We start from the raw sequence: 14,396 nt of genomic DNA, 5'->3' as shown, positions 1-14,396 counted from the left end.
AAGACATGAACCTTTTTCATAGGTTACACGATTTTAAACAAGTTTTTTTTTAATATTGTCTCTCTTTTTTGGATATGACAACTCAACATCTGTCTTTGCCCGTTTGTCCAATTAATTTTTGTGCTTTGCAACTTATGGATGTTGACATCCTTGTTTTCATGACAATCCATAAAGGGAAAAGTCAAAAAGCAATTGTCTCGTCCTCTTTTCGAGGAAGCTTTGAGTTTGTCAACCACAAATTAAATTTCTGATTTTAATTCCTTATTCCCATAAATTAAAAAAAAATCGTCTTTGGTTGGATAGCGCATTTTTTTATGAGAATGTGTTGCGGCATTTTCTTTTGTTTTGGTACTTCAGAATTGAACGGGAAAAACATATTTTGAGACCAAGAGTAAGCCTCTCGTGCGTCACAGAGTGCTAGTAATCTACTAGTATATCAGGAGTTTCACCATGAAACACTTCAGGTACAAATGGGATTCTCTTTTAGCGAAATTGTGTGGTGTATAAGGTAAATGAATAGACTTCTCTACGGCATTTTTAGCCAGCTAAATAAAGAATTTAATTATGATTTCATAAAATTATGTTTCTATTTTATACCTACTTTGATAAATTTTTACATGATTTATTAAGCCAAGTAATATTCTTTTATAAACAAAAGTATCCAAAGTTTCTTGACCTACAAATAAAAATGATTCATAAAAAGTGTCCAAAGTTTTTAACCAAAATAATAATATTAATACTATATAACTATTCTTAATGTTTATTTGATTATTAATTAAATTTGTATTTTCAGGACAGTGTTAATAGACTAAAGTCAATAAATCTATATTCTCCTTACATAAATCTATATGTCTCCAACTTAAGATCTATAAAACTTATTTTGCCTTTTGAAGTCATACTTGACCTAAACTGCTGTATAGTCAAGACAGCAATGGAAGAAATCTTTATATACTTTTATTTTATGAACTTTTATAATTGGTTTGTGCTTGTAAAGGTAGTTTCATTAAGTTAATTAATCTGCTTATATATTTTTTTTATATTTTTACAACATATTGTAAAACAAATACAAGTTAGAAAAAGAAAAAACATTGTTTATAGTAACCTTTATTTTTTAGTACATCAAATTAGAAAGATATGGCATCAAATGGACTATTCACATGCAAATGTCGTCCTTCTTCTGTTATTGTAAGTCGTCTTCGCTTTTGTTTTCTATTTAAATGTAATTGTAAGAGACATATAGAAATTCATCAATGGGATAAGAAGACTTTTATGTGAAACAGCCAATAGATTAATTTTGAAGTATTGCAAAATTTAATATAATCTTAGTTTAAAGATATACCTAGGGTTCTTCAGAGATAAGACATTAGTTAATCAATTAATGTAGATCCCAAACTATAGATACAAAGTTTTGGGTGAAAAGTTTTTACACTACTTTTTTCGAACCAACTAATCAAAATTGAATAAAAAGATCTAAAGTTTAAATTAAAATGTAAAACATTCAGTTTCAGTGAAGTTTACAGTCCAATGTCCCCACCCTCTCTGAAAGATATACTTATCTCAATTATTTGTGGAATAAAGCATCAAAATTAAAAAAAGTCGATATTTTAAATTGTCCTAATGTTTCTTAAAATCCTTCCTATGCATGACTATAGAGTCCACCAGTTTCTGTAACAGAACAGATCCCTCTGGAGGACGACCTATTTCATAATCTTCTTCAGCATACCTACTGAAAGCCCATCTTCTTTTCCTAGATAACAAATAAATAGATTAACAATGGATATAGAATATACGTATATATATTGCCAGATGAGAATAAGTACTTTTTTAGCTTGCTAATATAAACCTAATTTATGAACACAGTAATAGTGTCTGACTGATTATGACGAAACAAAAAAAAATTAGCCAATGAGAGGCCGTTATTGACCAATGGTAAAATTTATAGTGGCCTCTCATTGGCTAATTTTTTTTGTTACGTCATAATCAGTCAGACACTATTACTGTGTTCCTAATTTATTGTTCAGTCCGTTCATCCAGTAGAAGGGTAGCGGATGGGGTAAAGTGGGTGGATGAGGGGTATTGTTATTTTAGCCAGCTGCCGTCATCACTTTATCAGAGTGCATGAAAATAAGGTGCAACATTCAAGTAATAATATATCGATTAGAATAATAAATAAAACAAAACATAAATAACAAATAAATAACTAAAAAGTTTTTGTTTTTGCTTGAAAAAATTTCAGTTTCATGATTGAAATTTATAATAATGTCTGAAAAAATGTTTGTTACCTTTTCTTTCCAATCCAGGTACCTAAAAAATATGTATATAAATATATCATACTATTCATAAGTTTAATTTATAATATCATAAAACAATTTTATTCAAAATTAATTTTAAGAAAAGGCGAAATATTTTAGAAAATATATGCTAAATCAAATACTGTATTAAGTTAATGACATTAGGTGAATATTCTGTATAATTTCCTTTATAAATAATTTTAGTTAGGCTTTATTAATATAAAATGTGATATTATCATTTTTGAATTTAAAAACACTTAATTGAACCATATGCTTTATGCACTCCAATAAATTATTTCAAATTTTAAGACATGAAATGATTTTAAAATGTAAGTTAGAGCATGATTTTTGATAGTTCAATAACATATGCATTATTCCACATTTCAAACAAAAAGTCTACCTGTAGGTTTGATGATATTACAGAAAGCACAATTTGTGTTGAGGAGAAGTACATGGTAATGGCCACCTACATAAAAAAAAGTCATTTATCCCATCGTATTATAAACACCTTTCCGCGGATAGTAGCATAAATATTGTCTATGATACGATGCATTACATTATTTTTAGAAGAGGCTCTAATCGGATATTAATCAGTTTTAAAGCCATACTGGGAAACTAATGACAAATAATCTGTAAAATATCAATGTTTATGTAATCACGCAACCTTACATGATAAAAGTGAAATAAATCTTTCAAGACAAGGACAATTTTATCTCGTAAGGCTAAGCAAAATAGTATTACAAAAGGAGGTATCAATATTTTATTACGCCTTAATAAAACGTTACCACCAATACTAAGGAAGCTCAATTGCGGATTGTTGACTTAATAAAAATCTAGTTGACTGCAGTGAAATTCATTTCGTATTTAGTCATAATTTTATGTATGTTATGATTTTAAAAAAAACAGTTGGGGAGTTTAATCTATTTTTATAGAAGCAGAAATATGATCTATGATTACGGTTTTGGCCCTCTAAAAAAACGGAATCTACCATTCCACTTTCCCCTCTCTTGGTGATGATATCATCAACGCCGATACGATTTTTGAAATGTACCATTCCACTTTCAATAGAGACGAAACTAGAATGGTACATTTATGTTTACATATCAGCGTATTCATAAACATTGATTTCCTTATTTAAATCGACATAATAGTAATGGTATATTCTAGTTATTATTTTTATTTTACATAAAAAATTTCAATTATAAATAGTTTTTTATACATTCCTACGATTAACATAATTTAAAAAAAGTATGAATGATTTCAATTATGTCGATGTTAAAAGTGTAAAACACTATTCAAGTTTCGCCTCTCTTGAAAGTGGAATGGTACATTTCAAAAATCATATCAGCATTGATGATATCATCACCAAGAGAGGCAAAATTTGAATGGTAGATTACAAAAATCATATCGGCGTTGATGATATCATCACCAAGAGAGGGGAAAGTGGAATGGTAGATTAGGTTTTTTAGAGGGTCAAAACCGAAATCATAGATTATATTTCTGCATCTATAAAAATGGATTCAACTCCCCAACTGATAAAGTTCCAAAGTTGTACAAATGTAAAAAAGCATATAAAATAAGTTAATAACAAGTCATATAGAAACAAACTACATAAGATAAAAACTAGATACGAATTATTTATAGATTGGGATCTACTGCAGTTCACGGTAAAATATTGCTGGTAACGAATATTGCCAAAAATCTATGAATTTTAAAGGCTGCTAGCTGCCAAACAGCTGATAGTACAGATCATGCCTGCACACTGTTTTAAGCGGCATAAGAAGGCCTACAAATAATCTGGAATAGCCATAAATTAATAATGCATAATTATCTCGCAGTTCAGAGAAATGCGCGAAAAAGGCCTATTTTACGCGTTTTTTCTTCAGTGAAGCTTTCCCTGTGCATCATTGGATCTTGGCTATTCCAGATTATTTGTAGGCCTTCTTATACTGCTTAAAATGGTGTGCGGGTATGATCTGTACGTTTAGCCGTTTGGCAGCTAGCAGCCTTTAAAATTCATTCATTTTTGGCAATATTCGTAACCAGCAATATTTTACCGTGAACTGCAGTAGATCCATAGATTGTAATATAAATATATAAGCTTACCAGAAACAGATGGCCAGGTAAAAGGATAAGCAGGTAGAATATTGGGTAGCCAGGACACATATGATATGTTAGACAGAGAACTTATCAAACTAAAAAGTATAAAAAAGTAGAATATTAGGTAGCCAGGACACATATGATATGTTAGACAGAGAACTTATCAAACTATAAAGTATAATAAAGTAGAATATTAGGTAGCCAGGACACATATGATATGTTAGACAGAGAACTTATCAAACTATAAAGTATAATAAAGTAGAATATTAGGTAGCCAGGACACATATGATATGTTAGACAGAGAACTTATCAAACTAAAAAGTATAATAAAGTAGAATAATAGGTAGCCAGGACACATATGATATGTTAGACAGAGAACTTATCAAACTAAAAAGTATAATAAAGTAGAATATTAGGTAGCCAGGACACATATGATATGTTAGACAGAGAACTTATCAAACTAAGTAGAATAATAAAGTAATATATTAGGTAGCCAGGACACATATGATATGTTAGACAAAGAACTTATCAAACTAAGTAGAATAATAAAGTAGAATATTAGGTAGCTAGGACACATATGATATGTTAGACAGATAACTTATCAAACTAACAAGGATGACAACATCCATAAGTAGCGAAGCACAAAAAATTGTGGATGGGAATACGTAGAAGTAGATTTAAAGTGTATTTATTAAAATCAAGAATAGATTTATTGGAGAAAATAAACATGAAACCTTGTTTTATTTTGCATGATGAAAACGGTTAAGGTAAATTACATACTAGATGCACATAACAATGGGAAAAAATACTTCGAAACTGTTAATGCAAAAAAGTTTTAAAATTGAACCAAAAATACCAAAGATATGGGGAAATGTGTCAAACATATAAAAATAGCCAAAAACCTGTTAAAAGGTAGTTTGGCCGCCATTGTTTCTTTACTTAGAACGCCAGAAATTTAATTTTAATATCTTTAACTGAAAAATTTTTGAAAGTTAGACCAAAAACACCAAAGATATGGGGGAAAATGTGAAAAATATAAAAATAGCCAAAAACCTGCAAAAAGGAAGTCTGACCGTCATTGTTGTTTTCTTCAAATGACAGGAAATTTAATTTTGATATCTTTAAGTAAAAAAATTTTGAAAATTGGACCATAAACACCAAAGATATGGGGAAAAATGTAAAAAATATAAAAATAGCCAAAAACCTGCAAAAAGGAAGTCTGACTGTCATTGTTGTTTTCTTCAAATGACGGGAAATTTAATTTTGATATCTTTAACTGAAAAAATTTTAAAAATCGGACCACAAACACCCAAGTTATGAGGAAAATTTGAAAAAATATAAAAATAGCCTAAAACCTGCTAAAAAGCGGTCCGACCGCCATTGATGTTTTATAGTTAATTGTGCTCTTTAATGATAGGAATGTTGTCAAAAAATTTCAGCTCTCTATCTTTTATAGGAGCCGAGAAAATCACGTTTCCCCCAATTCATTAATTACGGACAGACAGACGGACGGACAGACGGACGGACAGACGGACGGACGGACATTGTGAATTATAGAGTAGCTTCGCTACTAAAAAGTATAATAAAGTAGAATATTAGATAGCGAGGACACATATGATATGTTAGACAGAGAACTTATCAAACTAAAAAGAATAATAAGGTAGAATATTAGGTAGCCAGGACACATATGATATGTTGGATCATATGAAGGAAATGAAGTCATTCCTAAAAAGGACAGAAATTCCCTTCCAAAAAGGACAGAAATCATCTTCCTTTTTCTCAGATATCTCAAATATGGACAAAAATCACTCTCCTTTTTCTCACATATCTGAAAAAGAGGATAAAAATCACCTTCCTAAATCTCACTTAATCTTCCTAATTCTAAGAAAATTAACCCAATACCTCTAAGTTCTTCCTTATTCTCAGATAGCCTACCTTATTCTAAGAAATTCTTCCTTACTCTAATAAGATCTACCTTATTCTAAGAAATACTTCCTAATTCTATGACAATCTACCTTATTCTAAGGCATTCTTCCTTATTCTAAGAAATTCTTCCTAATTCTATGAAAATCTAACTTATTATAAGACATTCTTCCTTATTCTAAGAAAATCTACCTTATTCTAAGACATTCTTCCTTATTCTAAGAAATTCTTAGTTATTCTAATAAGATCTACCTTATTCTAAGAAATACTTCCTAATTCTATGAAAATCTACCATATTATAAGACATTCTTCCTTATTCTAAGAAAATCTACCTTATTCTAAGACATTCTTCCTAATTCTATGAAAATCTATCTTATTCTAAGACATTCTTCCTTATTCTAAGAAAATCTACCTTATTCTAAGACATTCTTCCTTATTCTAAGAAAATCTACCTTATTCTAAGACATTCTTCCTTATTCTAAGAAAATCTCTTCCTAAATCTCACTTAATCTTCCTAATTATAAGAAAATTAACCCAATACCTCCTAGTTCTTCCTTATTCTCAGATAGCCTACCTTATTCTAAGAAATTCTTCCTTTTTCTAATAAGATCTACCTTATTCTAAGAAATACTTCCTAATTCTATGAAAATCTACCTTATTATAAGACATTCTTCCTTATTCTAAGAAAATCTACCTTATTCCCTCAAAGTCTTCCTTCTCATCACATATCCTTCCTTTGTCTCAGATAATTTAGCTAATTCTTGCTAATTAGACCAACCATTCCTGGGATCTTAAGCTTCAGACAGAAAAACCTTACTATTTTCTTCATATTCTATCAGGAGATGAGAACAGTGCTGTGTTGCAATAATTTTATGTAGATCAGATTTTTTTCATCCAAATAAAAAAGCTAGCTTTTTTTAAGAGTGAAAAATAAGAATGTTTTTAATTTAATGACAAACTAGCCCCTAGAGACCTCTTTAATTTTAGTGGGTTTCTAATTTTTTTTTTTGGGGGGGGGGGGAGATTTTTCCTAGGGGAGATATCTCTTGAGAATGTGGTAGTACTCTCCCCCTAAATAGCTATAAACCTTTCTTTGTCTTATAAGAAGCTAAACAGTAATGAAGAACCATACTGCTTCTATATATAATATTAAAAAAAATATTCTTATAAAAAAGATAGCTTTTAGAAATTAGATAAAAAACGTCCGTCAGCTTGGCTAGCCTGGACAAGAATTTGACGCAGCACGGCCGCCTACATGGTAAGGGAGGGCGTGTATTTTTCATTAACGAACACAAACCCACAGACATACATTTAAAATAAGACCATAGACTATGTATATTTAGAATTTTAAGAATTTTAAGGGATAATTAATTATATTGTTAGTGTTTTATTTCAAACTAGCGGCTACGCTCCTAGAGACACTTTTAGGGGCACTTTAGGTGGTGGGAATTGAATTTAATATCTCCATTTTCTATAGTAGTTTAAAATGAAAAAGTGAAAAAAATGAAGGGAAGGGGGTTAATTTTTTTTGTTTTGGTGGGGGGGGGGGGATCATACTCATCCACACATTTTTCATTTCTGGTTTTTTTATTTTAAATTAAAAATTTTTGTAAAGGAGTAATATTTTTCAAGGTGGGTGGTGGTGCCCTTCTCAAAATAGCTATAAACCTTCTCAGGATCTATGAGAAGCTACACTGTAAAAGTGAACCATATCGGTTCAGCGGTATCTAATTATTTTTAAAAACTTTTATATTACATATTCTATATTTATAAATTGTCTTTGATATGTTGTCCTTGTCCCATGCCGAAACAGAGAAATCAACCTATAATCAGGAATTAAGAGGGATAGGACAATGGATGATAAATCAATTTACTTAATTAATTAAATAAAAAGTCTCTAAAGTTGTTGAGCCCATAAATAGGAAATTGTTAAAATAAAACTTAGTGTACTGTGTAATAATCCAGGGAGGGAGTGAATATTGAGCTGTTTATTACACTGCACTGGTCCCCAAAGTTTTATAATAACGTTTTCTTATTCAGTGACTTTAAACTTTTATTGAATTTTATTGGTTTGTACATTAAAATGAGTGTCCTGTCCATTAACGATTCAATTCAACCACTAATTATAACTTACAAAAGGGATAATTTTATGTTTAATCAGTGAGGATTTACATCAACTTATCGGCAATTGTCTTATCCCTTAGATCCCTGTTAATAGTAAACAATTCAACCACCAATTATAACTTACAGAAGGGATAATTTTATGTTTAATCATTGAGGAGGGGATGACCAACATCAGAGCTAAAGAATTGTTGATTTTCGGATAATTTTACAATTAAAAATATATGTTCAATAGATATAAAGGATTATGAATTTTCTTAATATTCATATTACATACTACCAAATAATAAAATATTTCTTAATATCAAAACTTTTTGTATTTAGATTTTAGTATTGGTCTTTAAAAGCAACAATTTTGGGTCGTGTTGGGTCAATTTTTATAAGGATGGTTCGATTTTTAAAGTTATAAGTACCCTATCTTATTGACTTAAAGTTACATAGAAAAGTTGTCGCCAAATTAAGTTGCTAACCAGTTTATTGGTCAGTTTATTTGCCATAAAGAAGGAAAAGAGATAGGGTAAAGGGGAGAGGGGATAGATAATGTTTTAACCATCTACAACAATGATATTTTAAGAGGATACGAAATTATAATTCAACATCCAATTAATTCTATATTGATTCACGTGAATATTATCACAGGAGAAAAATTTTAGTCAGTTTAGGTTGCAATTTCCCTTCGATTTTATTTGGTAGACCATTTTTCCAATAGGAGGGGAAAGAATAGGGTAAAGAATTGGGTGGGGAAGATCGTTATTTTAGCCCGCAAGAGAGTTCACTCTATTATAGAACATGAAATGTTTTGTGTAAGATCTAAGTAATAATAAATCCATTGTGGTGAATTCAAAATTGAAAAAAAAACATTGAAAATTGACCCACTCTAATCTTCATAAAACATATTGCCCAATCGCAAGGGGCGTTATGTGTCAATTTTTTTTCTTATTTTGAAAAGCTAGCTTTTACACAAGAACATATATTTTACTATCCTCATAATAAAAGTAACAGGATCTGTGTCTGTCTATCTGTGTGTATATCTTGTTAACTTCTAAACCAGATATTTTTTAAAAATTAAAAAATTAGGAAACCCACTAAAATTAAAGAGGTCTCTAGGGGCATAGCAGCTAGTTTATCATTAAATTAAGAAGCATTTTTATTTTTCACTCTTTTAAAAAAGCTATCTTTTTTATTTGGATGAAAAAAATCTGACCTAGATAAAACCAAAATTATTGCCACACTGTTCCCAAATCCTGTTAGAATATTAAGAAAACAGTAAGTTTTTTCTCTTTGAAGCTTAAGATCCCAGGAATGGTTGGTCTAATTAGCAAGAATTAGCTAAATTATCTGAGACAAAGGAAGGATATGTGATGAGAAGGAAGACTCTGAGGGAATAAGGTAGATTTTCTTAGAATAAGGAAGAATGTCTTATAATAAGGTAGATTTTCATAGAATTAGGAAGTATTTCTTAGAATAAGGTAGATCTTATTAGAAAAAGGAAGAATTTCTTAGAATAAGGTAGGCTATCTGAGAATAAGGAAGAACTAGGAGGTATTGGGTTAATTTTCTTATAATTAGGAAGATTAAGTGAGATTTAGGAAGAGATTTTCTTAGAATAAGGAAGAATGTCTTAGAATAAGGTAGATTTTCTTAGAATAAGGAAGAATGTCTTAGAATAAGGTAGATTTTCTTAGAATAAGGAAGAATGTCTTAGAATAAGATAGATTTTCATAGAATTAGGAAGAATGTCTTAGAATAAGGTAGATTTTCTTAGAATAAGGAAGAATGTCTTATAATATGGTAGATTTTCATAGAATTAGGAAGTATTTCTTAGAATAAGGTAGATCTTATTAGAATAAGAAAGAATTTCTTAGAATAAGGAAGAATGTCTTAGAATAAGGTAGAATTTCTTAGAATAAGGAAGAATGTCTTAGAATAAGGTAGATTTTCTTAGAATAAGAAAGAATGTCTTAGAATAATGTAGATTTTCATAGAATAAGGTAGATTTTCTTAGAATAAGGAAGAATTTGAAGGAATAAGGTAGATTTTCTTAGAATAAGGAAGAATTTCCTAGAATAAGGTAGGTCTTCTTAGAATAAGGGAGAATTTGTTAGAATCAGGTAGATTTTCATAGAATAAGGAAGTATTTCTTAGAATAAGGTAGATCTTATTAGAATAAGGAAGATTTTCTTAGAATAAGGAAGAATGTCTTAGAATAAGGTAGATTTTCTTAGAATAAGGAAGAATGTCTTAGAATAAGGTAGATTTTCATAGAATTAGGAAGTATTTCTTAGAATAAGGAAGAATTTGAGGGAATAAGGTAGATTTTCTTAGAATAAGGAAGAATTTCCTTGAATAAGGTAGGTCTTCTTAGAATAAGGGAGAATTTGTGTAATTAAGGTAGAATTTCTGAGAATAAGTAAGAATTTGGGTAAATAAGGTAGATTTATTAAGCATAGTTGTAATAGTGAGGAAAAGGAAGAATTTCTAAGAATTAGGAAGAATTTGTAAGATGGTGGACAGAGGTCACCTTCCTTTAGTGAGAATTTGTAAGATAGTGGACAGAAATCACCTTCCTTACAAAGAATTTGTAAGAAAAAGGAAAGTAAATAGCCTTCCTATACCCAAGGAAGGGAATTTCTGTCCTTTTTAGGAATGACTTCATTTTCTTCATATGATCCGATATGTTAGACAAAGAACTTATCAAACTAAAAAGAATAATAAGGTAGAATATTGGGTAGCTAGGACACATATGATATGTTAGACAGAGAACTTATCAAACTAAAAATAATAATTTGGTAGAATATTGGGTAGCCAGGACACATGTGATATGTTAGACAGAGAACTTATCAAACTAATAAGTTAAGAAGGTAAAATATTGGGTAGCCAGGACACATATGATATGTTAGACAGAGAACTTATCAAACTAAAAAGAATAATAAGGTAGAATATTGGGTAGCTAGGACACATATGATATGTTAGACAGCGAACTTATCAAACTAAAAATAATAATTTGGTAGAATATTGGGTAGCCAGGACACATGTGATATGTTAGACAGAGAACTTATCAAACTAATAAGTTAAGAAGGTAGAATATTGGGTAGCCAGGACACATATGATATGTTAGACAAAGAACTTATCAAACTTAATAAGAATAATAAGGTAGAATATTGGGTAGCCAGGACACGGATTTTTGTATGGATTACATTTTACTGTGTCAATAGCTGATATTTGTGTAGACAATATGACCAACATAATTATGACATAAAGTAATCTTCATTGTTCCATATATTAACATATTAAAGGAAGCCTGCAAGAAATACCACACTTTAACTGCTGAAAGACTGCCACAATTAGACCCAATACCCCAAATTTGAAGCCTTCAGCTTCTATAACAAAAAAGTTCTAGGCATTTTAAAATGACATACTATGTACAATGGAAATTTTGAAAGAATTGAAATGCTCATGTTGAAAACTTTAAAATTAAACTACGTGGCCTAGAAACAAAATTATAAGCTTATTTTTGTCATAAATTTAGGTTTCCAGTAACTAATTATATTTTTACAATAAAAATACCCATTTTTATAGTCAAAATCATTAAAAAAAATTAAGTTTTACTTGCGTTGTACCGAATGTACTGTAGCCAATCAGAAGGCTGAATCAGCTTAACAACCAATCACAGCTAAGCTTGTATTAGTTTACCCCTTTGTTTCCGCTATGATTTTCGTTTAAAAATGCAATTTAAATCGAATTTTTTTCATAGATTTTGACTATGAAATGTGGTGTTTTTATTGTAAAAATGTTATCAGTTACAGGCAATCTAAGTTTCTGACAAAGATAAGGTTATAATTTTATGTCTAGGCAACGTAATATAATATTGATTTTTCTTTTATGAGCATTGGAAATCTTTCAAAAATTCCATTGTACATAAAATGCTATTTTGAAATGCCTAGAACTTTTTTGTTATTGAAGATGAAGGCTTATAATTTGGGGTATTGGGTCTTCTTGTGGCAGTCTTTCAGCAGTTAAAGCGTGTTATTTCTTGCAGGCGTCCTTTAACAGCATTTCTCTTATTAATTCAAATCCGGTGGATAGGAACCGGTTCTTATCCATGCGAAAAAACTATGTCTAGCATCTTATTATATCCAGTTTTCTATAAATATAAAAATGTACAATCATAAGATTAAAACCATTTTTTTAGCCCTTGCCTTCGGCACCTCGAGGCTAAAAATCTTATAATTGTACATTCTATATCTGTGGAATGCTGTTTATAATACGATGTGAGAAATAACTATTAAAGTTGAAATGTTTCATTACTTTATAGTGGTTCATTTTTCAATACATTTTAATATAATTTAATTAAAGATCTATATACTTCTAAATAACTATTACACATGAAATATTATAATACAGAAAAGTAAAACGCTAGTTTCTCTAATAAATTTGAAATTTAATGAACTGTAACTTTTTATTATTTTGCTTGTAATTTATTATATGGGCTAAACAAGTTATTTGTTATTGTCAAAAAGAAAGGTGTGAAAGGATTATAGTCAATTCAATCTTCTAAACATTCAATAAAAGTTAAAAGTCCCCAAAGTTGTAAAGCCATCGAATAAGAAAAAAGGTAATTATTGGCAACTAGTCTTATAAAAATCTCAGTGTCCACTATCTCGCTGGGATTTTGCCACATTACCTGTCATAAGAGACTCCAAGAAACTGTCCAAGTTTCTCCCAGTTATTTATACTGGTAAATGAATTCTGTATTGTAGACAGGACATACAAGACTTGTTCGTTCACTGTTGATCCAAAATTCTAAAATGCATATATAGTTACTTTTCGTGTCAAATAGACTAAGTTTTGGTGTTTTTTTTCTCAAAGAGCCTTGCCTTTTCCCAGTTATTTAAGTATTGGGTAGCCTTTCGAGAACGAAAATACCCCCCCTTTAACATATTTTCAAAGTGTTTGACCGACAAAGAATGAACATACCCTAACTAAAGAGTAGCTATACAAAGTATACTGATGTCTGTCCGAATGAGGATCTCGGTAAAGGCTTGACTGAATGGATTTTTCTTTTCAGGAAATATACTTCTCGTTTTTAGGTTTTTTTTTGGAGGGGGAGGGAGTCAATCCCGTCTCGAAAATGAAGATATTAAGTTAAAAATGTTGATGTTGTTTTTATTCAATTATGGACTTTGTGCAAGTTTTCCAATGCTGAGGTTTAATCTCACGCTCTCTTGAGGCAAAAAGCTACATCTGATGATTTAAATTGTTACCTGATATAATTGTTCATAATGTGCATCCTTAGCTAGGGTGCTAAAGATATCACCCATCTTTCAATAAAATCAATTCTATGCCATCAAAATCATAATTGTTTAACATCACTTTTTTCTTCAGTTCAATATCACAACGTAGCAATTCACATTTTGATGAAACTATCGATCAATTTTTTCTTTTGTTTCGTATTTATTATATCTTTTGGAGATTTTCACTATTTTTCACCTAAAATAAACTGTTTTCTTTCAGTGATTAAGAGAAACAAATTTAAATTCATGTTTCTTGTTAAAATTCACATTTTCACTTTAAAAATAAACAGATATGTTGAAAAAGAGTAAAGAGAAAGATTTGACCTTGATTGGTATAGTCACTAAGAGTAGACTGGATATAACATTGATGGTGGTTTTATGTTAAACTAATTTCTCTAGTCCAAACAGTGCTACAAAATAACAATTAGACTTTGAAAATACATTTTATATATTGATATTTGGATCAACTGCAGTTCACGGTAAAATAATCCTTGTACCGAATATTTCCAAAAATCTATGAATTTTAAAGGCTGCTATCTGCCAAACGGATAAATGTACAGATCATGCCAGCACACTGTTTTAAGCGGCATAAGACGGCCTACAATTAATCTGGAATTGCCATAAATCAATAATGCATAATTATCTCGCAGTGCAGAGAAAAAAACCT

The 14,396-nt window shown here is 30.0% G+C and overlaps 1 protein-coding gene across 1 annotated transcript; it reads right to left on the bottom strand.

The window, feature by feature from the left end:
* Positions 1–1,614: 1,614 nt before the first annotated feature.
* LOC145324426 (uncharacterized) lies at positions 1,615–14,135 on the bottom strand. Its single transcript, XM_080167015.1, has 6 exons — positions 13,700–14,135; positions 13,120–13,238; positions 4,398–4,486; positions 2,692–2,757; positions 2,283–2,304; positions 1,615–1,747 (listed from the first exon to the last, which is right to left on the bottom strand). The coding sequence occupies exons 1-6, from the start codon at positions 13,754–13,756 to the stop codon at positions 1,615–1,617; spliced, it is 486 nt and encodes a 161-aa protein (XP_080023141.1). The 5' UTR covers positions 13,757–14,135.
* Between the last annotated feature and the right edge of the window lie 261 nt (positions 14,136–14,396).

Source organism: Acartia tonsa, chromosome 7 (genome assembly GCF_053477335.1).
Source record: "Acartia tonsa isolate MP-2025a chromosome 7, ASM5347733v1, whole genome shotgun sequence".
In the NCBI taxonomy this organism is placed as follows: domain Eukaryota; kingdom Metazoa; phylum Arthropoda; class Copepoda; order Calanoida; family Acartiidae; genus Acartia; species Acartia tonsa.
Note: the sequence above shows the minus strand (reverse complement) of the source record. Positions and strands in the feature narration are given on the sequence as shown.